Raw genomic sequence first — 26199 nt, forward strand, 5'->3', positions numbered from 1 at the left:
AAACTAAATAACACTAACGATGTTCTGTTAGAATGTACTGATTGGATACACCCCTCGCTTTTGAGGGCGAGTATGAAGTTTTTACATTTAGTCAAGTTTTGACTAAATGTTTTAACATAGAGGGGGGAATCGAGACGAGGGTCGTGGTGTATGTGTGTGTGTCTGTCTGTCTGTCTGTCTGTCTGTCTGTCTGTGTGTGTGTGTAGAGCGATTCAGACTAAACTACTGGACCGATATTTATGAAATTTGACATGAAAGTTCCTGGGTATGATATCCCCGGATGTTGTTTTCCTTTTTTCGATAAATACCTTTGATGACGTCATATCCGGCTTTTTGTAAAAGTTGAGGTGGCACTGTCACATCCTCATTTTTCAATTAAATTGATTGAAATTTTGGCCAAGCAATCTTCGACAAAGGCCGGGGTTTGGTATTGCATTTCAGCTTGGTGGCTTAAGAACTAATGAGTGAGTTTGGTCATTAAAAATCGGAAACTTGTAATTAATTTTTTTATTAAACGATCCAAAAACAATTTCATCTTATTGTTCGTCATTTTCTGATTCCAAAAACATATGCATATGTTATATTTGGATTAAAAACAAGCTCTGAAAATTAAAAATATAAAAATTATGATCAAAATTAAATTTCCGAAATCGTTTTAAAAACTATTTCATCTTATTCCTTATCGGTTCCTGATTCCAAAAACATATAGATATGATATGTTTGGATTAAAAACACGCTCAGAAAGTTAAAACGAAGAGAGGTACAGTAAAGCGTGCTATGAAGCACAGCGCAATCGCTACTGCGCCAAACAGGCTCGTTACTTTCACTGCCTTTTGCACTAGCGGCGGACTACGTTCAGTTTCATTCTGTGAGTTCCACAGCTTGACTAAATGTAGTAATTTCGCCTTACGCGACTTGTTACAATTGTTTCTGTCTTTTAAAATAACTAAATCAGAGAGAGAGAGAGAGAGAGAGAGAGAGAGAGAGAGAGAGAGAGAGAGAGAGAGAGAGAGAGAGAGAGAGAGAGAGAGAGAGAGAGAGAGAGAGAGAGAGAGAGAGAGAGTCCCCTCGGCCTCCCCACAATCCAGCTACATCCTTACAATCGGAGGACGCAAACGCTCGATGTACGAACGCCACTTCCACTGCTCCGGTTGAGTCGACAGCGCTGTGCCGAGGCGTGTGATCGAGCGAGGCCCGAGCAATGGGCCGCTAGACTTTCTGTGCCTACCTGTTTCTTCAGGTGCGTGAGGTACCACACCGACAACAAACAACTGTAGACAATGTGTGTGACAATGTCGGCAAACTGTGTCAACTTCAGTGGATTTGTACCTTCAAGGCTCATTGGAAAGTGATAGAAATGAGTGGATTCTGAGACTGGAAGAAGGCCCATCGTGCAATGAGTGTGTGAGCGTGGAGTATCGCAGCGCTACTGTGTAGTGTGAGAGCGTGTGTGTTGACTGCCAGTGTTTAGCTAGGCCTCAAGTGTGTGAAGAACTGTGTCGGTGGGGTTTCCATGCTTCTGGGACCCTTGTGTTTTTTCTCTCAGGATTATCACACTCCATGAAAACACCAGTGTCATTCCAACGTGAATTACTGTACAGACAAAACTGGTGAGTGAAAACTGAGGATTTATTGAGTGTGTAAACAACAGCGCAACGATCCTACTGCAGCTCGAGGTAACGGCTTGTCATGCGATCAGGCCTTCTGTAAACTGTGTGTGATCATTTTCATTCTAAGCAGTAACTCGGATTTGTATGAACCTTGTAGGTTTGTGTCAAAGAGATAAAATAACTCGGCAATTTCCAACCAAAGGATCGAAGGAATACATGAGCTATCCGAGTTTTATTGATCAGAAGAGAAACAACTGATAGCCTAATGATCAGTTCAGTCGTCGCAAATATTACACACGACACAACTGACAATTTTATGTAAATCGAGTCCGTTATCAAACGACCTGAAATATTAACGTAAGCAAGAGAATGTAAATTTACATGAAGTCTGTTCTCTCTTCGGTGTGTTTTCTCAGACCAGCAAGCGTATCACTATTATCACTGCATACAGGCAGGAAAAAGCGACGGACACGGCCAGCCAGAATGACAGCTAGCTGACCAAACTTTAGCAAACACAGGGTAGAGAAGGCCAGTAGTGCAGAAGGAGGAGGGAAAGATAGAAATAGCCAGTATTTACGGCCCAAGAAGAATGGCTACCCTGAAAACGCCGGGTGGATTGTCATCCTCCCGGGCCCTGAGCCACACAGTATGCATCCTGCTGCTGCTGTTCCTCGGTCAATTCGCGCAAGGTCAAGGTCCCGGGGACATGAAGGTGGACATGACAGTGGTGGAAGAGGGGGCGGCAGGGGTAGTGGTGGGCACCCTACCCATCAGACAAGGCTACTCGTACAGGCTAGAGCAAGAATCGTCGCTCTTTGAGCTGGACGATGGTGGGGTGATGAGGACGAAGGTCAAGATAGACCGCGACAAGCTTCAGTCCGACTCCATCAACCTCTTCATTGAAGGCACCCACCCGACCGAACAGTTCCACCCAATCGACGTCACCATCTCCGTCCTGGACATCAACGACAACGCCCCACGGTTCCCCGAGAGCTCAGTGTCGGAGTCGTTCCAAGAGGACGCCCAGCCAGGGCAGCAGCAGTTGATCGTCACAGCCATAGACCTCGATAAGGGTCTCAACGGCACCGTCGTGGAATACCTCATCACCTCTGGGAACGAAGAAGGCAAATTCAGGCTGAATCCGCCCAACGACGAAACGCCATTCATGTTCATTGTCACGGAAGGCGGTCTGGACAGGGAGACGAAGGATTCTTACCAGCTAAACATATCAGCCAAAGATGGTGGGGACGTTCCGTTGTACGGACACCTGCAGTTGAGTATAAGCATCACCGACGTCAATGACAACCCCCCGACCTTTGACCCCAGCGAATATGTCACGCAGGTCAGAGAGGGCGCCAGCGTTGGAACGTCCGTCATACGCGTGGAGGCATCAGATGACGACATTGGGGACAACGCGGAGATCTTCTATTCCATCACGGACACTTCGGGTCAGTTCACCATTGACGAAAGGACCGGAGTGATAAAGACCTTGACCTCTCCCCTTCAGTGCAGTCGGCCTTCGTGCGGGTCACAGAGGTCAAGCGGCACCATCGAGTGTGACCCCAACAGCTGTCTCCTCACCGTGGAAGCCAGGGACGGGGGGAGGACTCCTCTGGACGGAAGAGCCTACATCTCCGTCAGCGTCATCGACGAGAACGACCATGACCCCATCATCACCTTTAACCCCGTGTCCCTTGACCCTGCCACAGGAGCGGCGACCATTGACGAGAACGCCGGCGCTGTGAGAGTGGCCAGTATCAGCGTGACGGACGCGGACCGCGGCGTTAACGGTCAGACCTCGGTGGATATCATCAGCGGCAACGAAGCAGAACATTTTAAGCTTGTCACCATTGAAGTGGCGCGGGTGAACTACATCCAGGTGCAAGGTTCGTTGGACCGTGAAACCATTCCCAGGTACAACCTGACCTTGAGGGCTGTGGACAAAGGCACGCCGCCCCGCAGCTCCACCGCCCACCTCATCATAATTATCAACGACGCCAACGACCACGCTCCCATCTTCGAGAAGACGGAGTACCGAGTGAGGATGTCAGAACTGGCCATGCCAGGGTCCTTCGCGGCTGGAGTGAAAGCACTGGACGAAGACTCCGGACCGAACTCACAGCTGACCTACACCATCCTCTCTGGCAATGACCACGGCTGGTTCTCCATTGACGACGCGACGGGTCTGGTCACTACACGAGTGGCTCTGGACCACGAGGTGTCTGACAGAGTCACGCTCAACATCTCGGCTCACGACAACGGTGCTACGCCTTACCGGAACTTCACGCTGCTCATCGTGGATATTTTGGACGAGAATGACATGGCGCCACTGTTCAGGAACGCGCTGACCAGAGTCGAGCTAGAGGAGAACAAACCCGCCGGACAGGAGCTAGCCACACTGACGGCCGTGGACTACGACAGTGGAGTTAACGGGACTGTCAGTTATCACATGCACCCAGATATCGACCTCGTCTACCCGGGCTTGTTCCGAGTGGAGAGCGCTTCTGGCCGCGTGACAACCTTGACGATCTTGGACCGTGAAGAAAAGTCATCGTACACGATCAAGGTCATTGCCGAGGACGGCGGGTCACCACCTTTGTCGTCTACAGCAACCATCATCCTGACTGTCAAGGACCTCAACGACAACAACCCCGAGTTTCAGCCCAAGTCTTACTACGTCAACGTATTCGAAACGGACCCGGCAGGCGTACAGGTCGTGAGGGTTTCTGCGGCGGACAGGGACGCGGGATCGTACGGCAGAGTGACCTACAGCTTCTCTGACAGCGACTTCAGCAGCTTTGCCATCGACTCCAGCACCGGCGTCATCACCACCACCACCGTCCTGCGCCGCAACATCGGCAGCAGCTACCGCCTCAAGGTGCGGGCCACGGATGGAGATAATCGTCGTTCTCAGGACGAAGCCTCAGTCACCATCGTTGTCGCCAACATAAACGACGCAGCTCCACAGTTCAGCAGACAGAGAACCACCTTTGAGATCACGGAGGACAACGGCCAGCAAGCTTCTTCTAGCATTGGACAGGCTGTCGGCCAGGTGCAGGCTACTGGCGGGGGCGGCAACAGCATCTCCTACTTCATCACCGACGGCGACCCCCGCCAGGTGTTCTCCATCGACTCCTCCACCGGGTCAATCAAGCGAGACAAGCTGGTGGACAGGGAGGAGAGGGACGGGTACGTGCTCACCGTCGTGGCCACCACGGGGTCAAAGTTCGGCGAGATGACGGTGGTGGTCACTGTCCGCGACGTCAACGACAACAGCCCTCGCTTCACGGCCACAACCTCAGAAACCACCGTCATGGAAAACTGGCCCGTAGGGAACAACATCTTTCTCGCTGCAGCTCAGGACGCCGACTCCGGCCTCAACGCACAGCTAGTTTACACGCTTCGCTCCAGTGACGATACTGACGGCGTATTCGGCATAGACCAGACGAGCGGCATCATCTCGCTGAAGAAGCCTGTGACGATGCTACAGAGGAGTCAGGCGACGTTAACGGTGACAGTGAGAGACTCGGGCAGCAGCCAGCGAACCAGCACCATGGACGTGGTGGTCAAGGTACAGGACGTCAACGACCACACCCCCATCTTCCCCCGCAACGTCTACAGCATCCCCATCCCAGAGTCGTGGCCGGTCAACATGGTCATCATGGAGTTCGTGGCCACAGACATCGACGAGGGGAGGAACGGAGAGCTTGTGTACAGCATAGGGCGAGGCAACGAGGAGAGCAAGTTCGGCATCTTCCCTGACGGCACGCTCTTCATCGCTCACTCCCTGGACAGGGAGACCCGCGACATGTACTCCCTCATGATCCTCGTCAAGGACTGCAGCGACCTACCCAGGTCATCCTCCGCCAACGTCACCATTTACATCCTCGACGCCAACGACAACAGTCCCGTGTTCGCGAACACCTCTTACACATTCACCGTGCTCGAGAACCGCCCCACGGGCACCTTCGTAGGCAGCATCAGAGCCAATGATCAGGACGTGGGACAGAATGCTGAGATCGTCTACTCGCTCACTGAAGGCAATGCTAACTTCACCATCGACCCAATCACCGGAGCGATCTACACGAAGCGGCCTTTTGACAGAGAGTATGTCATGGACACCTCCAGCGTCGAGTTTTACACGGTGGATGTCTTCGCTACTGACGGAGGAAACCCCAAACTACGCGGTAAATCCACCATCAAGGTCTTCGTCAGCGACGTCAACGACAACCCGCCCGTCTTCGCCAGAGCTCTCTTCAGCGCGGCCGTGCCGGAAAACGCTGAGGCGACCGCTAAAGTGATTAAGATGACGGCTACGGACGCGGACACAAACGCGAACGGCGCAGTCACGTATGTCATCACTGAAGGCAACGTCGGAGAAAAGTTCCGCATCGAAGCGGCGTCCGGAGATATTGTGGTTGCTGGCCAACTGGACAGGGAGAGCAGGGACCACTACATGCTAACCGTGGTGGCCACAGACACAGGTACCGGGGTCCAGCTGTCCTCCTCCGCCCAGGTGAGCATCGTGGTGATGGACTACAACGACAACGTGCCCATGTTCACCTCCACCGAGACCCAGATCAGCGTGGAGGAGACCAAGCCTATCGGCGAGCTGCTGACGGTGTTCACGGGCCGGGACCTGGACCAGGGCAACAACGCCAAGATGTACTTCTCCATCTACAGCGGTAACGAGGAGGACGTCTTCAACCTGGACGGCTACACGGGCAAGCTGTACCTCGTCCGCCAGCTGGACTACGAGAGCCGCAGGGAGTACCTGCTCAACATCAGCGTGACGGACGAGGGCTACCACCCGTCGCTCTCCTCCTTCATCTTCTTCAAGGTGATCGTCATCGACGCCAACGACAACTCGCCGCACTTCACGGACGGGTTCAAGTCCATCAATGTGCCTGAGAACACAATCAACGACCCCATAGCTAAACTGCGGGCTGAGGACCGTGACAGCGGCAACTACGGCGACGTTCGCTTTGCCATCATCAGCCAGGACCCCGACGACGACATGTTCCGAATCGACGCGACGAACGGGGAGATCTACGTGAAGAAAGCCCTTGACCGGGAGAGCACGGACTACTACAAGCTGGTGATCACGGCATCTGACCAGGCCAACCCGGACTCCCTTCGCCGCACCACGCAGAAGTCGCTCAACATCATCATACAGGACGTCAACGACAACTCTCCCGTGTTCAAATCCCCGCCTGCCTTCGTGGTACCCTCCTCGGCCCAGCGAGGGTCTGTGGTGGCCACAGTGTTGGCTGACGACCTGGACAGCGGGGAGAACGGGAAGGTGACCTACTCCTTGCTCACCCAGACCTCCCGCTTCTCCCTCAACGCTCAGACAGGGGATGTGACTCTGCAGGAGACCATGCCCTCCTCCCCCTACGCCCACACACTGAGCGTCAGGGCGAGGGACAACGGAGGGTCCGGTCAGAACGACCGCAGGTCCACTGAGACCACCATCACCCTCCTCCTGTCCTCGACCGGCAACGGACCTGTCTTCGGCTTCCGATCCTACGCCGAGGACATGTCCGAAGACGATGGTCCCAACACCAGCGTGCTACGAGTGTCCGCCACCGCCACCCAGAGAGCAGCTTCTGTGGAGTACTACCTTACCGGGATTACTTCTAGAGGAGTGCAGCGTGGAGCTGTGTTCAGAGTGGATCCTTCATCCGCTGTGGTGACCAACACCGTCAAGTTGGACCGTGAGGCATTGGGCGATGAGTTTACCTTGGAGATCACGGCGGTGGAGAAAGGAGGCAATTCTCCGCTCACCAGGACAACACAGGTGAGACAGTTCTTTGTGTGTTTGTGTGTAGAGTTACTGTCTTGTGTTCTTTTTTCTGTCCTTTATTTTGTCTCATTTTACGAGGTGTACTGTAAAGCGCATTCCCTCACTTCTACAGCACAGCAACTATCAAAAATCATTTTCAAATAAATTCAAAATGGATGATTGGAGAAGGATAAATTACCCTCTTTACTTGTTTAGTTATTGTATCTGTTTTTCTTTTAAATGTCAATGATATTGATAATCATTTACCCCATTTTGTGAGGTCCATATATGGAAGGTCCATTTTCAAAATCATTCAACTGACTTTCTTGGGTTTATTTTATTTCAAACAAAGAAAAAATAGGAACGTGATGTATCTATACATAATTATATATATATATAAATTGCAGTTGCATACACGTAGAATAGTTCTAAACACGCCAGTCATACATCACTCCTGTCAGGTGGGCCCCTTATGTTCAGGTGGTGTTTATGCTTGTAAAGTGTCGTTCAAAAACCTGTGTTTAATGTCAATCTATTCTATCATACATCTTTATCATCTTGATATTGAATATTTTGTATGTTTTATTTTCTGCATAACTGATCATGTTGGTGTTGAATACTTCGTGCGTTGCATTATCTGCAAAGCTGATTGATGTGTCAAATATCAAAACACATTGCATAGATCTTATAGACCACTTATAAGTTTAATGGCACTTCTTGAATGCGCATCACTTGCCTTTCTCTCTAGTCGTAAGAAAGGGACACACAAAATCCGTACGCTGGCGACATATTTTTGTGTTGAATAGAAGCTGCGTGAATGTTTTAGGCAACAAAAAAAAATAGGTCTGTTTACGGTAACATAGGCCAAAAAAATAGGGTCGGTAGGTCGGGATTTTTGAATTTTTTATTTTTTTTCTCCAAAAAACCATATTTTTATGTTATTTTGCCAAAAATACCAAGATTTTTTATTTTTTTTCCCCAAATGCCAAAAAAAGTCTAGGGTCGTGCGAAAAAAATAGGGTCGGTCGGGTTACCGTAAACAGACCTATTTTTATTTTTGGCCTTACGATTGTGTGAACGTGTTTTTACTTTCGCTGCATTGAACCGCCTTCACCAGCTATTCTCGGTCTATTCAAAATGTCTGAATTTTGATTTTCCACTCTATTGTACAGCGTCGCACAACAGTTAGAAACGACCGAGTAACATTATTCCTTCCAACGCAGCAGTCAAATACGAGTTGTAGATGCTCAAAGGCGCAAAAAGTCGGGTGAAATTTCTAGGCTTTCCTCGCGTCCCTTTTCCCTTTCATTTCTACTTGAGGCAGGCCTGGGAGTTGTTGTACCTTTGGGTTCTTGCGGGGAAGGCTGATGTGAAATTGAAGTTGTTTCCATAATACAACACGGGTGAAGTTTGGCACTAGGGATCTGGCAGAGTGGTGAAACGTGAGCTGGCATGCGGGGTAGGATTTAAACGCGCACAATAACAGAAGCCGTTTTTCACAATCACTGAAAGTTCTACATTCACACAAGGGTGGCAAGAACTGAATTTTATTTTTAACTCCTACTCTCAGGCAGAAGATTACACAAAAACATATCTCACTGTCACTTGACATGGTGGCAGCCATGTTCATTCTTTATGAATTAACTCTAACTATAACACCACCACCACAAACAAAAACAACAACAATACCAACAAGGAACTTAGTCGATAAATATCGACAGGGGGCGGACAAATGGTTTACATGTGAAATGTGTGTATATGGGTGTGGTTCTGAAACAAACAAACCATGTGAACCCCCCCATCCCACCGCTCGCGGGCTGAACGACTGACGTCACATGTCGCTTCGGTCTTTTCCTGAGAAGAACACCGCGTGTACATAATACACAATTGTCAATTCGATCGCGTAGCACTGCCAATGCACATTTTCGCAACGAAAACCGTGCTACTGTTTCTTGTGTGTTAAATCTGAAAGCAATATAAGTGAACGAACAATTGAAAACTGATATCACGTTACTAAACTCCCAAAAGTAATAAATTACTTCTGACTGCGGTACACAATACGGCAGTCACCTCTGCGAATGCTGTCGAAGAATCTAACCGAAAGTAAACATTCTGGGAATCTACGCGCATCGGCCTTGACGCAAGTTCAATACTTAGCCAATGAGCGCGCCGCGGCGAAGTTGGCCGCTGTAAGTCTCGCAGCGCTGGCTGGCTGAGCGAGTTGCGTGTCCATCCTTTTTTGGTCCAAGCCGCACCTAGACCAGATTAGTAGGTGCTTGATTTTGGTATTTTGATTTTACATAACATTAAACCTTTCTTGGGGTTCATGGTCATGGCAACAGCCATAATAATATTATATCATGTATAATATTACATTTCAGCATATTTGAATTACATGTCATCATACCAAACTGTCATACATTTTTATTCCTACATCATTCTGATTGATCACAACCAAACCTACTATCAGTGGACACATCCAAATGTAAGCGCCTGTTCTTGACAACTTTTAATCGATCTAAAAATAGCAACTTGCTGGGCCCTCTGCCGCCAACAGACACTGTTTGGCCTGTAGGTAAAATGTACAATGTATTTTCTGATTTGTGCACAAAAGCTTTATTTCTTTTTTCTTTTTTTTAACATAACAATGTTTAATGTCACTGTATGTTTAAAAGACCATGGTCATATTTGTAAAAAAAATGTTAAATTAGAAAATAAATAACATTTTGGTTCATGATTTTTCCTACACCTGTGCTAAAAATAAGAAATAAAAATGTCGGGTATATAAGTCTCTCAAATACAGCTAGGTATGAATGGCTCGGTTTGAGTTTGTTGCGGTTGACCCTGCACAATGCGACATATCATGTTTTTGTTGAACAATTTTGACGTCACCCCTCCCATAGGGTGACGTATTTCACAACTTCCTGTCTTACACAAACTCTGTGATGACCAATTTTGACGTCACCCCTCCCATAGGGTGACGGATTTCACAACTTTCTACAGATGAACAATGTTGCCTTCACCCCTCCCATAGGGTGACGGATGTCACAACTTCCTGTGTACACAAACTGATGACGTATTTCACAACAAAATGGCGCTGCCCATGGTCAACCTCTAAACTATCCGTATAGAATGGGGGCGTCCTCGCCCCCATAACAACGCTGAATGTGTCTCCCGAGATGAAACTCTGCTTCCTCACTGAACCCTTTTAATAATTATTTTCAAATGAAAATTAATTACCAGTTGAAAGTTTAGCATCGGAATTTTCAATTTCTATAATTATATTATAGGCAAGTTCAACATATTGTCATTTGTACATATCTGAATGTAAAACTTTAGTTTTACCTCACACTATTGCTGTGTGGTGCTGATGGAATGTAACTGAATAAGGTTTTCAAGTTTGTTATTGTTTTTATTTTTGTTTACTTTCGAGATTTGTTAGCTATTGAGTTTTCTATTAAGAAAAGGGGAAATTTTGACAAATATATTTTAGACTTAGAGTTTGAAGAGTATACAAGTGCGGTTTATTTTTTATTCCTCGTTGAAAACAAACACATAGTTTCCTTTTCTGTCTTTCCCCCTCCCCCCCCCTCCCCCCCCCCCTCCCCCCTCACCCTTTCTTATTTGTACCAACATTTCGCACGTCTTCCAACAAAATAACTATGAGCACACCGTGGGTAGATGAACACCCGATACCAAAGTTAATAAACTGAGGATTACCACAGCCTTGAGAGGAGCCTCATAAATTTGGCACCATGTCAGCTACCCTGGAGTTAGGGCTATGTCGGGTGCCATTCCTACCCGATACTGTGGGCACGAGAGAGAGAGAGAGAGAGAGAGAGAGAGAGAGAGAGAGAGAGAGAGAGAGAGAGTGCACCGAGAGAGAGAGAGAGAGAGAGAGAGAGAGAGTGCACCGAGAGAGAGAGAGAGAGAGAGAGAGAGAGAGAGACGCTTTGGCGCTTTTTTTTACGCTTTGGGAGTTTATTGTCCTCAGCTTTAAAAGCCCTTTAGACAAGGGGATATAATTTACAGAAGTAATAAACATAACCATCTCTGCAAACACACAGGGCCGGACCCAGGGGGGGGGGGGGGGGGTTCCAGGGGTTCCGGAACCCCACCCCTGGAAAAAGCATGTACCTTGCTTTGACTTTTACTAGTTTTAGCACCAAAACAATGCTGCTCTTAACCCTCAAAACAAGGCCCAGAATGCACCAGATTGCACAGATTTTAACCGTTTTTCAAAAATTTTCCGGGGGAGCATGCCCCCGGACCCCCCTAGTTCGCGCGCCTGCAAAGCAGGCGCGCGCTTGTGGCTTCGCCACTTCGCTGATTTGCCCCCCCAAAAAAAGGAGGAACCCCCCCCCCCCTTACAACTCGTTTGGTCCGGCCCTGCCACACACACACTCCTCTCAGAGAGAGAGAGAGAGAGAGAGAGACAGAGAGAGACAGAGACAGAAAGACAGAGAGAGACAGAGACAGAGAGAGAGAGACGGAGACAGAAACAGACAGAGACAGTCCTTTATTTCAAACCAGGCTTTGTGGATCGCGAATTTTGTGAGAAAAGTCTGCGAATTAACCCATTCTCAAAAGACCTTTTCAAACAGGGATTAGCACGTTATAAAGAACAGCGTTTACATGCTGTCAGAAAGGGATTTTACATGGTGTTTTTTCCTTCTTGGAAACTGACGAAGCGAAGATTGTAACTCGCTTCTTTTGCAGTCAAGCGTCGTTTAATTTTTAGGGTGGATAGTTTCAAGTTGCATTTTGAGGCAGTTCTTCACGAATGCACAACAATTAATGTATTGTCCAGCCTCGTTCCATTTGTTGGGTAGGGGGGGTAGCATTTTGTTAGCTTAACCCGATCGTTGCGGGTTAGTGAGCTGTCTGTGGATTTATTTTGGATTTTAGGAGAGTGTCATGCACTTTTATATTATTTTATTGTATTTTCGTATTTATTTTATTTTATTTTATTTTTTATCTTTTTTATTTTTTGTCATGTTTTGAATTTTTAAAATTTTTTTTATTAGAGTTCAGTTTTGTTCAGTTGTTTATTTTATTTTATATCATTTTATCTTCTTTTTTTCCTATTTTATATAATATATTTTATTTCATTATAGTGTCTTTTAAAAAAAAATTATTTGTTGTTTATAATTCATTTTATTCATGTATTTGTATACATTTATGTGAGTGAATGTGGGTTTAGTCGCTGCTGCTGTTTATTGTCTTGATGTGAAATCATATTTCATTCAACCACCGTCTTTCGCCTTTATTTTCCTGCTGGTTATGAAGCCTGCACTGTAAACGCCAACTAAATAATTATAGTTCCGTCTGAATGTAACACAAATCTATGGTACAAAAATTACACACCTCTCCTCGCATGACACTAACGACCTGTTCTGATAGATGCAGCACACAACAGTAAGGAGAACGCACATACAATTATATTGACACACGAGTTGCGGTTCTTGTGGCGAAGAGGGGAGAAAGTGAGCTCCCCTTGCGAACGCCAGGGGTCAGGACAGTCGCGCACTTGAACCTCTTGGTCGTGCTTCTCAAGGACAAGTTGGGGAGCAGAGTACCGTCTACTTGTTCTTTGTACTAAGTATAGCCCGGGAGAAGGGGTCAGATAGCCCAGGCCTGCTCTTGTCTCTGAGGTACTGGTATACTGTGTTTAGTTTAAGATTGCCCCTGTTGATGATATGTAGTGCAATGGGCAGGAGCTGGAAGTAGAAGCAGGTTTATGATTTTGATCATCACTGTACAATAGTGTGTCTGTTTTATTCGACGCGTTTTCGTCAAATTGTTGCTTTTGTATACGTCCTTTCAGCTGGAGCTAGACATTTTTGTCCATCTTGGCAGGTTGATTCACATTCAATATAATTATGACCATACATCTGTGTGTGTGTTTTCCTGTTTTTGTATTCAGAAAAAAGTTGAAATAGCAAGTGATAATCAAGAAAACAACAGCAGCTTGGCGGAAGTTTACAAGTTAACATAGATGATTTTTTTAAGACTCCACATGTAGTCAGTATGAGTAACACAATAAGTCATGGTAGAGACTCAGTACACCACACCTCCATTTCTATGATTCAGACTTATCAGCGGATTTTCAACACTTCAGATATTTATATGATTCATACTTTTAACGGATTTCCAACACGGGCAAACGGTGTTAAAACCGACAGCCTTTGGTAGTTTACACCTCAGTCTGGGAGGTTTTAAGTCCGTCAAGAACCAGTGAGGAATGCCATGATTGAGGCAGACACCTTTTGGGCCATCGGACCCCACTTCTTCACACCACATCACGTTCAGCAGCAACCAGAGACCCAGCCATTGAAGTCCGCTTTTGACTGTCCTCCCGGTGTTAGTCCTTTGCCCTTGTCTTCCACACTCCTTCCACTCTCTGCTCCGTCCAATCACCGTATGAACGACCACGGCGGTGTAACCTCAGGTTCACCACCCCTGAAAAAAAGACCCCCGGTCGCGCCGGGTACATCAACACGGGGAAACGGAATCTTCCAATCACTGTATGAACAACACGACGGTGTAACCTCAGGTTCACCTCGGTAAAAAAAAGACCGCCCGGGCACGTTGGGTGCATCAACATAGGAAAACGGAATCTATTCTTTTTCGCACGTTCAACCCAGCCCTGTTCACGCCCCGTGTAAACGACGGGTCTAGCTGGCTATGTCATTGATTGTGAGTTCTGTGTGTCTGTGCGGCAAACCAGACAGACCTTGCCGTTGTATGAAGCAAACGAAACAAAGGCGTGTAAACTGCAGTCTTTAATAAAAAAAATAAAAAAAATAGAAGACGAAATAATGGATGATATATATAAATAATCTGGACAGTAAAGTTGGGAAAGTGGAATGGTTCTAGTGCTTCCGGCCCGCAAAAGATGAGGTGTTAGAGAAGGGATATTCTGCTCGTTTCGCTTGTATTTTTCCTAATGTGAGAACATTATTTCGAGAGAGAGAGAGAGAGAGAGAGAGAGAGAGAGAGAGAGAGAGAGAGAGAGAGAGAGAGAGAGAGAGAGACCTCCACTACACACCGCTCCCATTACCTAGACAAAATGGCACTGTGTGTTCTTCAGACACCTGTGGTTGTAACAGTACAGGCAAAGAGAAAGAGAAGAAAAGGTTTTTGTGACTGTTCCGCCAAGTAGACCCCGCTCCAGTGCTTTTTATTGTGCCGTATTAGCTGTGCAAATTCTCAAACATTGCAGCTCGCACAATCAATGGACGGGGGAAAATTGGGGGGTGGCAGGCACCGTTGTGCGCTCGGAGGTAACCGAGTGCTCGCTAGTGGTGTCTTTAAAGTGAAGATTTTGCACCTTTGTCAAAGTGGTGTGCTGTGTGTGTGTGTGTGTGTGTGTGTGTGTGTGTGTGTGTGTGTGTGTGTGTGTGTATGTGTGTGTGAGAAGTAGAGAGAGAGAGAAAGAGAGAGAGAGAGAGAGAGAGAAAGAGAGAGAGAGAGAGAGAGAGAGAGAGACTGTGTGTGTGTCTGTGTGAGAGAGCTGCTTCAACCCCTTTACCTACAAGACCAAACACGAGTGTCTAAAAGTCTTCCGTGGTCAGTTGTGTGTGTGTGTGTGTATGTGTGAGAGAGAGAGAGAGAGAGAGAGAGAGAGAGAGAGAGAGAGAGAGAGAGAGAGAGAGAGAGAGGGAGGGTACCATTGTGACGGACTTAACACAGACAAATAGATACACACACTGCGCACACACACGACGACAAAATGCTGGCTTTGGGAGCAGTTTTAACTTTTTGTCTCCATATTCAGTGTAATTCACGCACTAGTTATGCCTTTCAGCCTACGGGAAAGAGCTACGTACCAAATTTCAGTCGATAAAGTCTCTCTTCGTGCCTTGCGTGCTAGTGCTAGTGCGACAACAAACACTGTGTTTAATGTGAATTGTATCTGTAATCTACGTAAGAGTACGTAGGAGGAAAATGATAATTAGCACACATGTTGTCTTTCTCATGCGACTTTTTTGTGTACAACAGGCTGTAGAGTTTTTATTGGGACTGTTTAGCTGATGAGTACCACAGATCTATGCGTCTTTGTTTTGGTCAATCCTACACACAAAAGTGAGGAAAAGAATAAAGAAATGAATAGAAAAGAGTATGAGAGCAGCGCTAGACACAAAACATTGGCCAAACAGGCGTGTTTGGTTCATATGCCGAAGAGAGCAAAAACAATATTTTGTGTGTGGAGATGATGTTGGGATTAACTTCACATCGATCGCTCTGAATAATTAAACACTAATTGTTTTGCCATTTACTACTAGACTTGTTGCAACAGCTAACAACATACCCATAGTATGTATCCCCCCTACCTCATTAGTCACAGAACCATGTTAACAGATATGTACACTGTACTCAAAAGGTTAACAAAAACCTGCCACATTTTACAGAATTTTGAATCGCAGCCGTTAGAAACAGAATTCCTTCCCAAAAGCCGTCTTTGAACGTTCCGCGACAAGCGTAGCGAACAGGACTCAGCGACTCGGTGGTGTAAAAGCAAAGATCAAACGACAGTGTCCTCACTCTTCCATCACGCCAGTGACACATTCCATCCCTCCCTGGCACATAGCTGTCACTGGCCGGCAAGGTGGGCCCTTTACACCTGCTTTCCTACACACTCACAAGGCAAAGGCTTCCCTACCCTTTCATTGTGGTTGGACTGGGCGTATGAGGAATCTTTTTTTTTTATCAAATATCTTGCAGAGTCACATTGAGCTTTATTATTTCTAAGACCTTTCTTCTTCCAAGTTTTATACATTTCCGAAGCTTTTTTTTTGGACAGCTGTTTTCAGGCTAAATTTAGGGGATCGTTTTATAACAAGACGACTGCTTTCAGTGTAAATAGTAAAACGTGTTGTTCCATAGTATTTTGGGTTTTATTTAACTACCCAAAACGTATTCAGCAAAAAATGTTTTAATGGCACGGCTGTGCGTAAGAATGTTGGCAGCTCTATTCAGTACTTCTAATGCACCTTTATTGCTTTTTTATTCACCAGTTTCGTATTTATTTACTTATATTTCCTTTTTGTGTTTTATCAAGAACATATAATATATATATGTATATATTTGAATTATTTTACTGATCAGTGTTATACCAAACCAACGGAATGTTACGCCATTCTGTCAAGGTGTTCTTTGTTCCCAACATTTCTTAAACTGAGTATGAAACATAAAGTATGACATGACTGTGTCACTCTAATTCAGTCATTGGCCAAGTTTTCGTGCTTGAAACGCGACTAAGAATTTGCATGTCACATTCGGTATGACATGATAACTCCGCAGGAACGGGATTGTTCAGAGAAGAATTGACCTACCTTGCCGTTAGTGTTCTGGCATTTGAAGTGTGTGCAGCAAGCTTTCCTGACTGACTATTAGGGTTTAACGTCCTCTTAGACCAACTGGTCTATATTGGGACAGGTATTGGTAATACGCTGAAGATATGGTGTGATACTTTGATTCGAACAAGCCCGCTGTGGCTGTCTTCTTCGACACACCAGCATTGGGTTTGTCTCGTCAAAGTATCGAAATACGATCATGATAATCAGAGACGAGAGATGATGCATGCGTGTCTTCGTGTTTTCCAAGCCCTGAGACTTTCGCTGTGAACGTGGGATCTTTTTCGTGCGCATGTGTGCACACGGGGGTGTTCGGACACCGAAGAGAGTCTGCACAAAGTTGACTCCGAGAAATAAATCTCTCGCCGAACGTGGGGATCGAACCCACGCTGATAGCGACCAACTGGCTACAAAGCCAGCGCGCTACCAACTGAGCTACGTCCCCGCCCCCAGCAAGCTTTCCTGTAACAATACAGGCACTGTCAAGCGATAAACTGTACTTATCTCCCCCTTTTGTTAAACTGTCTGGCATTGTGGAGAACAGGTATCACGTTTCGTGGAATGCGCACGAATGATCAGAGTTAAAAAAAAAGAGTTTTTGTTACTGTCTATCCCGATGTTGCCTACAGGTGGGTTCAAAAAAAATGTCTCAGTGTCAACGTTTTTAAGTATTGTAATAGGCTGATAATGTAGACTGATAAAGCATGTTTTGCTTCTTTTTTGTTTGAAAATTCACGCTTTGTTGAATTCTTGTCACAGTTTATTATAAGTATTACAATAGATCGTTTGTTCTGGTGTTTTAAGACAATGTGTATCATTACGGAAGTTTACGAAACAATTCAGCTGCTAGTAAGATTCATAATCTAATGTGTATCAGAATATCGCCTCGTTCAAACGGACATATACTTATTATCTAGCACCATCAATCATTATCCTTACTCATTGACAAACTAATCTGAAAACTGAATTCTGACAACACCAAGCTTCTTTCGTTTGTGAAACGGGCTGAGTGTCCATGTATCAAAGGGAATGACATTGACAAAGACATAAAACACTTTACTGTCTAGTGGTCATACTCAGCAGTGTTCAAATTCTTTGTCCGCACACACATAATGTCCAGCAGTCAAGGTTGTCACAGGTACATGTTCATTGTTGTCTGGAGATAGACTACGCTTTCTTGGGGCATTATATATCTTTATTAAACTGCCATATATAAGTATTCTTTTCGTTCGCACTGACTCTCTCGGAGGGCATTACAAATCTTTATGAAACAGCCATAAGTATTAGTTTTTGTTCGCACTTACTCTCTTCTCAGAGGACTTTACACATCGTAATCAAACTGCTGAAAAGATTATTTTCGTTCTCTCTGTCTCGAGTTAAAAATATGTGTAAGAGCTTTTTTTTTTCTCTTCCTATTTATGCATTATTGTTGTGGTGTTTTCGGCTGAAAGAAGAAGAATGACAAGACCTCGCTGGTGTTTGGCTTCTTTGAAATCCTCTAATTGCTTGTTTGCCTCGAGTTGGCAATAGGCGTAAGCTTGTGGTGTTTGCTTGTCTTGTTCAGATCAAAAGTTTTGTAAGAACTCAAAATGGTTGCTCTTTAAAAATTACAGTCAGTGTAAGCGTGGGTTAGCGACGGTCAAAAGTGATATTTTTTGTCATGTGGAATCTTTGTTGATGGTTTCCAGAAGCAGTAAGTCATTTTTGTTTGGATTTTACTTTGTTTGCGTCCATGCAAAACTAAGAATGCAAGAACGGGAGAGGAGACAATTTAAGTGCAATGGCGACGCTCGATACTGTCTACAAAAGCTCCGATATTGTCACAGTACTGCTACTGTGTAAGCACAACAGAAATAGTGCGTATAGTCTAATCAGTCTCATGCGTAGATCGTGAAGTGTATAATAACCAGTCGCATCGTAGACCTTTATTCGCACTACATAAAGTGTATACCAGTCCGTCGCATTGGGGACCTTTATATTCACAACACAAAGTGTAATATAACCTTTATGTGCGCAACATGAGGTGTATAATAACCAACCGCTTTTGGGCCCTTTATGCACGCAGGACATCAAGTGCACAATGACCAGTCTCACCGGCGATCAATGTCCACTGAAGGCCAACCACCGGACAGTATAATGAAAAGGGGACCCTTTAGAGGCTGCGAGGGATTATGCTTTTTAGCGGCACAGTTTTGTCCTTTGATCTTGCCTGTGGCAGACAGAGCGACTCGGGGGCTATGGCGTGTGGAGAGGGATTATTGCAAATGATACGACGCCATAGAAGACAGCGGAGGTGGTGGGGGTGGGTTGGGGGGAGTAAGTTATGAAAACTGAGTTGATATCCTGTGAGAAGGGAGCTAGATGAAGTGTTATTCTGTGCCTCTCTTTTGCAGCAAAGCTTTTTTTCTTGGGGATTTTTTTAAAAGTAACAATGTAATTGCTAATTATTTTGGTAATACATACCAGTTATTGTTAAAGTGAGAAGCCGAAAGACCTAGGCGCCTGATTGTGAAAGATTTGGACAGTAGTTGATATTGCATTAGTACGACAGTTTATCGTAAAGAATTCGTTTTTATTTCAATGCTTAAATTATACTAATTTCACTTCTTAACGAAAAACAGAACCAACACACAAAATGATGAGAACTCGCACAGACTTTACTGTCACTTTAACGCGTTAGAACTGCCATTTCTTCCCATCTTCTTTCTTTTTTTTCAAATCTGTTTTCTGCCTTCGGTGTACTCTGTTTTGTTGTCCAAGCACTCCAAATTTAATCCATTAAATCGGACTGGTAACACATTCTGACATTAGCTTTTAAGAAGCAGGCGAGGGTATTAAAACTAGTTTTAGAAGCAGACGAGAGTATTAAAATCAATTTAAGACAAGACAAGGGGTACTACAATGAGTTTTACGACCAGACACGGGGTACTGAAAATCAATTACTGGATAAAGTTTCAAGTTTTGAAACGACATTTCCAACCCCTTCTTCGCACTCTCTCTCCCCCTCAGCGACCTTTCTCTTGTTAAGTTGTGAAAGCACGGAAGGTGCATTACTGTAATGGGCGGGGCTGACAAGCCACACTCTAGCTGTCCAGCTATCTTCACAGTGCCAGACTGGATGTCCAGAAGAAAAGAGCGTGCAGTAAAAGCTCTCAAATAACCTTTATTAATATTAGGCTACTACCCCCAACCTGTCAGTGTCACCCTTTAAGGCTGTGTTTACACGGGCGTCTTCCCGGCTTCAAGTTTTGAAGTTGTTTTGTCGGTATGGCGGAACCCCCCCCCCCCCCCCCCGGCCCCAACAGGCAAAACCCCGGCCCTCAAGATCCCCTCTCCCCTACATTTTTAGGCCCTATAGTTCTTCCGATGTTTTGCTTATAACGATGTAAATTTACCTCCACTTTTAAGACTTATCAGTCTATTTGGGTAGAAGTAAAGATCGAAGATATTTCGGTTGCATTATTCTCGTGTCTTCCAAAACAACAACAACACCAACAAGAACAACAATATCGTCGCAAACTTGGTAGCGAGACGGCCGTGTGAACCGCGCTTTAGGCTCAAAAGATGACAGCCACGCTCGGTGGGTCCCCAACGCTGGGTGTCCCGGCAGTATTGACCGGTGGAAGGGTCGGTTGACACGAGACTGACAGTGTGCGTCAAGTTGTTGAGGGGGAGGGGGAAGCAAGGAGGCCCCTTTTTCTCCCCCCTTCCCCCCTCTCCCCCTCACAACGACACCCACACGCACGCACACAACCTCTGTGAAGTTATCTAGGTTGGGGAAAGTATGACGTGTCATATTTTTGAAAGTTTTAATAGTTTTGAGCAAGTGGTGAACGTCTGAAGAGAAAGTGACCTGGAGAATTCAAAATAATAATATATATATAATAACAACAAATAAACACTATCACAAGACTCAGCTAATATTTATATCATGGAACTGTTCAGGCCTCAGTTGAACCAATGAATGAAACAGAATTGTGTTCATCTTCGTGTGTGATGTATTGCAGTTTCTTTTTTAATTGACATTCCATCGTTTAGTATACAAACATGTTAGCTTCTGCAACATCTTAATTTATTTTCCTTCCTTCTTGTAAATTGTGTATTGCAGTGTATAACGATACTCTCTTAAGTCGTCCGTTTTTAAACAAAAATAGTAAGTTTCTAGTTTTACGATAAGTTTCCATCTTATTTTTCATCAAGTGGAAGTTTTACGATAAATATCTATATATATATACACGTTGTACAGGTTTTAGTTTTACAGTAAGTTTCTATACAAGTTTAACTCTTAAGTTTCTATACACGTTTTTCAGAAAGTTTCTATTAGAAACAGTTTTACAGTAAGTATCTACACAGGAAAGTTTCTACACAAGGTTTGCAGTAAGTTTTCATACAAGTTCAACGACTATTGCTGCAAAAGATCTAGTCTATTGAGTTTCCCAAGCCCGTCCTTGCAGCGTCCCCGTTCAACCCGCGGAAAAATGTACACCGTCGTATGAATGTCTCCATTGCCAGGAGAGCTTTAGTTTACCTCGTCGTCCTTTCCCTCTCTCCCTTTTTCGTCTCCCCCTTTATTTATTTCTGTTCCTTTTCCTTCCTTTACTACCCCAGGACCCTTTAGAAACGGGGCTCCATTCAAGTACATTGCTGTCCAATAAAATAGAGCCCGGCCATTGAAAGCCAGTGGCATGTGGGAGGCTTGTGCCGGGCCCCATGCTGGGCCCAGGCCTGCCACCGCCATATTTCCCGGCTGACTCAAACCCTCTTCTCAGTGAGCCCAGCGTTTCGGAGTCACAACTTGGAAGGAAGGGGGTCCTGCACTGGCGTAAAACGCGATCAAAACTTAAACGCGGGAAGGGGGTCCCCTTGCATAAACCTGCCATTCCGTTTTTGTTAATAAAAAGCTGAAGTCAGTGAAGCCTGATTTGTGTGTGTGTGTACTTGAAATGATGGTGCCCTGAGGTTAAGACTGCGCTTTTCCTTTCCATTTTTTCATGCTTTTATGTTGGGGTGTACTGTGGGGTAAGTATGGGGGGATACAATAGCTCAGACAGCAGGTGTTTTGTGCGAAATATGTGAATAGCTTTTGGTTGGTGAAGATAATAATAAAGTGTACGCTGTGGTGCTGTGACTGAGCGATTCGTTCCTAGGGAGGTAGGTGTTGACAGCAACCTCTCTCACCTTGCAGGGGGGGGGTTCTATGTCCAAAATAAGCACGGAAAATATATGGCGAATAGATTCAGGATTCTGATTCAGGCTGCTGGTTGTAAAGAATGTAATATCATGCATCAATTAACCCATCCTTCCAAAGACAGAACGGATTCAGAATTGTGATTGTGGTCGCTGGTTGTCAATAGTGTAATAGCATACATCAACACAACCGTCCAAAGACAAGACATAATGGATTCAGAATGTCAATTCTGTTTGCTGGTTGTATATAATTTAATAGCATACATCAAGCAACCCGTCCTAAGATTGAAAGGATTCAGAATTTTGATTCAGGTTGCTGGTTGAAAAGAATGTAATCGTACACATCAACCAACCTGTCACGGGATAGATCATTTGGACTAAAGATTAAGAGGACGTACACCTTTCAACAATCCATCAGTGTGAGTATGCTTTGCTTCTCGTGTTAAAGCAACACAAATCTGGTGTCCAAAATCGAAGAGAGAAGAAGAGAGAACGGAAATTATGTTCATCCTGCATTAGTGGGTGCACCTCGAGTTACAGAGTAGGATATAATAATATATAACCCTACTGAGTTATGCTCAATATATAACCCCATATAGTATTAATGCTGGATACAACTCACTGGTGCGCACTGGGATTGGTGGCGCCTTATAATGCAACAGTTCTGGTGTTCGTTGGTGTTTTGATTTGGTGCAAGTCACGGCCGTTCGTCGCGATGTTTGAAAGCATTTCACGGTTGCCCCGATAATCCTGACACGGAAACCCAATTAGTTTCGGCTGAACAATTATTATGTCTAGCCCCAACTCTGGTTAATCTCAGTTTATCCCGGTAGAAGAGACATTCCTTTTGACAAACAATTGTATGTGTAATGATTTGTTTTGTAAGATGTCTTGTAAAAACTGAATGCTTAATTTTTGGGTATCGATGATTTTCTGGTGTTTTTTTTTCTCATGCTGTATACGTTCAGGTGTTTCATGATTTGTAGCATTAGTATTACTTACACACTGTAAAAGAAAAAGAAAATCACCCAGAAAAGTTAGTGAAACCGATCGCAATAAACGACAAAACAACATCGAACAAAGTCAGTGAAAGCGCTCAGAAGACAATAATTATGGCAAAAACATTAAAGCTACATGTTTGCAAAATGCCCCTCCCCCATCCCATCGTCCCTGAAAATCGCCATGTAATCGCTGTCATCCGGCATTGTTATGCCATTAAGGGTGAAATTAAAGTAAAAAAATAAGCGATGCAAAATTGTTGCAACAGTATCCCCCCCCCCCTCCACCACTCCCCCCCCCCCCCCCTACCAACAACAACATCTCTGCTAAAAGTTGCCATTTATAATCGCTGTCACCCGGGCTGATTACACCATTGTGAGTGAAATTCGACCAAGAAAGTTTTCACTGTCACCAATCTCGTCAGCGGGTGTTACGGCATCAAGGTCGGGTGGACCTATACGGGTGTAATCGCTCGGGAGTCCGTGTTATTCTTTCATTTGCCACACAAAGGCCTGGGCCACTCAAGGGTGGCGTAAGAAAGTTTAGACCTAACTTTCCCCCACTGGCAACCCGTCCAGACATATATAGGGACAGAAATTAAAACCCAGACTTGACGTTTAACTCTTTCAGCGCTGCTTTGTGACTGAACTGAAACGCGGAGCTCCGCCTTTTTACTTTTAGAAAGTTTAGGAGTGCATGTTGAAGAATGGAAAAAACGCGATGGTTTCAATGTTTAAAGGAGCGTTGTTTCACAATCAAAAGCTTTCACAGTGAACCGTGAACAATCATACACGTGTTGCATGTTCCATTGGACAAATAGGACCATAGAGGACGTTAATATAAATGCTAATTTAAAATACAAACAAACGAACAGACGAACGAACAAACAAACAAACAAACAGTCAAACTAGCTGTTTGATACAAGTAGCAGTCAGATTGGTTTGGGGTTTGAATATGGACAGTCGACTGCCACGTGAAAAAATATCAAGACGGCACTTCGTGTACTCTCCGGCGTTTGCAGTGTGCAAGTGTCGTTTAGAAATTCACCATCATAATTGTTAGTATTAGTATTTGTACTATTAGCCCAATAAGAATGATCAGAATTAGTGTTAGTATTATTACGGACAAGTTCACGTTGACCCGGGCCACAGCTGAACGTGTAATACAAAATAATCAATGCGTGTACGCTAAATATTTGTTAGACACGATCTTAAATTATGCGTGAACACAAACTAACGCGTGTTTATGTGACAATGACCCCCCCCCCCCCCCCCCGAAGCTGTGCATGTTGATATAAATATTTCAGAAGGCGTACCAGACACTGTGCTAATTATATGTGTGGCAGAAAAGAATGCAATTAATCGTGTTGACATTTATCAGTACACTGTGCTATCGATTCTAGTATACTTTCATATTCTGGTATTTCTATATTTCTCGTAAAATGATTTTATTCAAGATTTGAATATCGATGGAATTCAATTGATAACTTAATTATTTTTGTACTTTAAAGAAACTTTAAGATAAAACAGAGTGTACTTGCTAAAAACTGTCAGTTTACAGAGCTATAGCTAAACATTAATTTTTTAGTGGGGAGGGGGGGGGGGGGGGGTAAGGGGATAAGGGAACCCCGAAACATCTCGTTGTTAAAAACGTTAGGCTTAAAAATAGGGTCGAAGTGTCAACTGAGTTGCAAAACGATTTACGCAGGAGATGCCAGTGGTATTAACTTAATGTGAATCAGGTTATTGTAATGGTGTCACAGCTTTCCCGGGGTTAATTCTGTCAGGAGTATCAAGTTTATGCCCGCACCTGTGGCAGATTACTGCTTAGCAAGCCAAGAAAGAGGGAGGGAGGGGGAGAACAACAGAGACAGAGAGAGACTGAACCTGACAGAAGAAAAGAGTATATATGATAGTAGTGGAGAGAGAGAGAGAGAGAGAGAGAGAAGAGAGAGAGAGAGAGAGAGAGAGAGAGTATGTTAGCGTGCGTGCGTGTGTGTGTGTGTGTGTGTGTGACGCAAGAGGAAGAGATATGAAGCAAGCAAGACTCACGAAGTGACGTAGCAGAAAAACTGACACACACACACACATACAGTTAATACACCTTCGTCACGCTCTGTCGCACACACACCCAGACAGGTAATTTTCATAATTCAGACTTTTAAACTTTTATCGACATCTCTTCTTGCTTGCGTACCTTCGGGCCATCTTGGCTGCGGTACACGGCACTACTCCCTTTTCCTCCACTTGACTGACTTGCAACAGATCGTAAAGAAGCTCAGCGAGCTATTCTAGCGAATGTTTTTCTGCCCCGTTTGAGACACGTCGGCTGTATGGATTTTTGAGAAGATATAAATTTGTGGAAGGTAGCAGTTTTGTTTGTCTCAGCGCTCGTTTCCTTGTGCGTTGCCTGCGGCAGTGGTAGGGGATGAGGGGGTGGTCTTTTATTGCACTTATTTGTTTTACAGGTTTATGTCAATGGCAGTGAGTGCTTCCTTCTGGGGATAATGCCTTCTGGGTTTGGTTGGATGTGTGTGGAAATGGAATTCATGTTTTAATCACTGCATGTTATTATCATAAGACGTGGAAGTACCTCAGATCAAGACGGCTCTCAGATGAGGAGTATGGTGCAGATAGGCGAAAGGTCAAAATATCACAATTCGTTTACGAACAACAACAACAACAACAACAACAACAACAACAACAACAACAACAACAACCACAACAGCAACGATGTAACTTTATTGAACTTCTAATTTACACACTTATGTTTGCAACAACAACAACAACAACAACAACAACAACAGCGACAACTTACAGCGATTAAACAATATTTGGATACAATTCGTTAGGAAACCTATGTATACACACACACGAATGTTGTGCTAGTACAGCATGCTGGCGTAATCTGCTTTAGTGAGTGCAGGGCCGGTTAAGTCGTGTCATGTCTTTGAGCAATCTATAGGTGACACAGTACACGTCCCCTCAGGGAACTACAGAGTGATTGTGTGCACGTGAGGTTCTTGTGTGGTGCCAGATATTGCCATTGATTCCATGTCACTCTCCCCCTTTTTCTGTCCCTTCTTTGCTCCCGAGGCACCTGTGTTCTCATTAAGCTGTTTTGTCTTTGATGTCTCGATGTGTACAGACAGACAGACAGACAGACAGACAGACAGACAGACAGACAGACAGACAGAAATCAATAAACAGATTTAGAGAATGAGAGAGGGAAACAGACAGAGGGAGAGTGAAAGAGAGAG

The 26199-nt window shown here is 44.9% G+C and overlaps 1 protein-coding gene across 1 annotated transcript in view; it reads left to right on the forward strand.

Annotated features, from left to right (window-relative positions):
• The first annotated feature begins 1180 nt into the window (after positions 1 to 1180).
• LOC138968732 (cadherin-related tumor suppressor-like) overlaps positions 1181 to 26199 on the forward strand; it is a 170316-nt gene continuing 145297 nt past the window's right edge. The window contains exon 1 of the mRNA XM_070341364.1: positions 1181 to 7410. Within this exon, the coding sequence (XP_070197465.1) occupies positions 2200 to 7410 (5211 nt within the window). The 5' untranslated portion in view covers positions 1181 to 2199. The remainder of the gene's footprint in view (positions 7411 to 26199) is intronic.

This window comes from Littorina saxatilis, linkage group LG6 (assembly GCF_037325665.1).
Source record: "Littorina saxatilis isolate snail1 linkage group LG6, US_GU_Lsax_2.0, whole genome shotgun sequence".
Taxonomy (NCBI): domain Eukaryota; kingdom Metazoa; phylum Mollusca; class Gastropoda; order Littorinimorpha; family Littorinidae; genus Littorina; species Littorina saxatilis.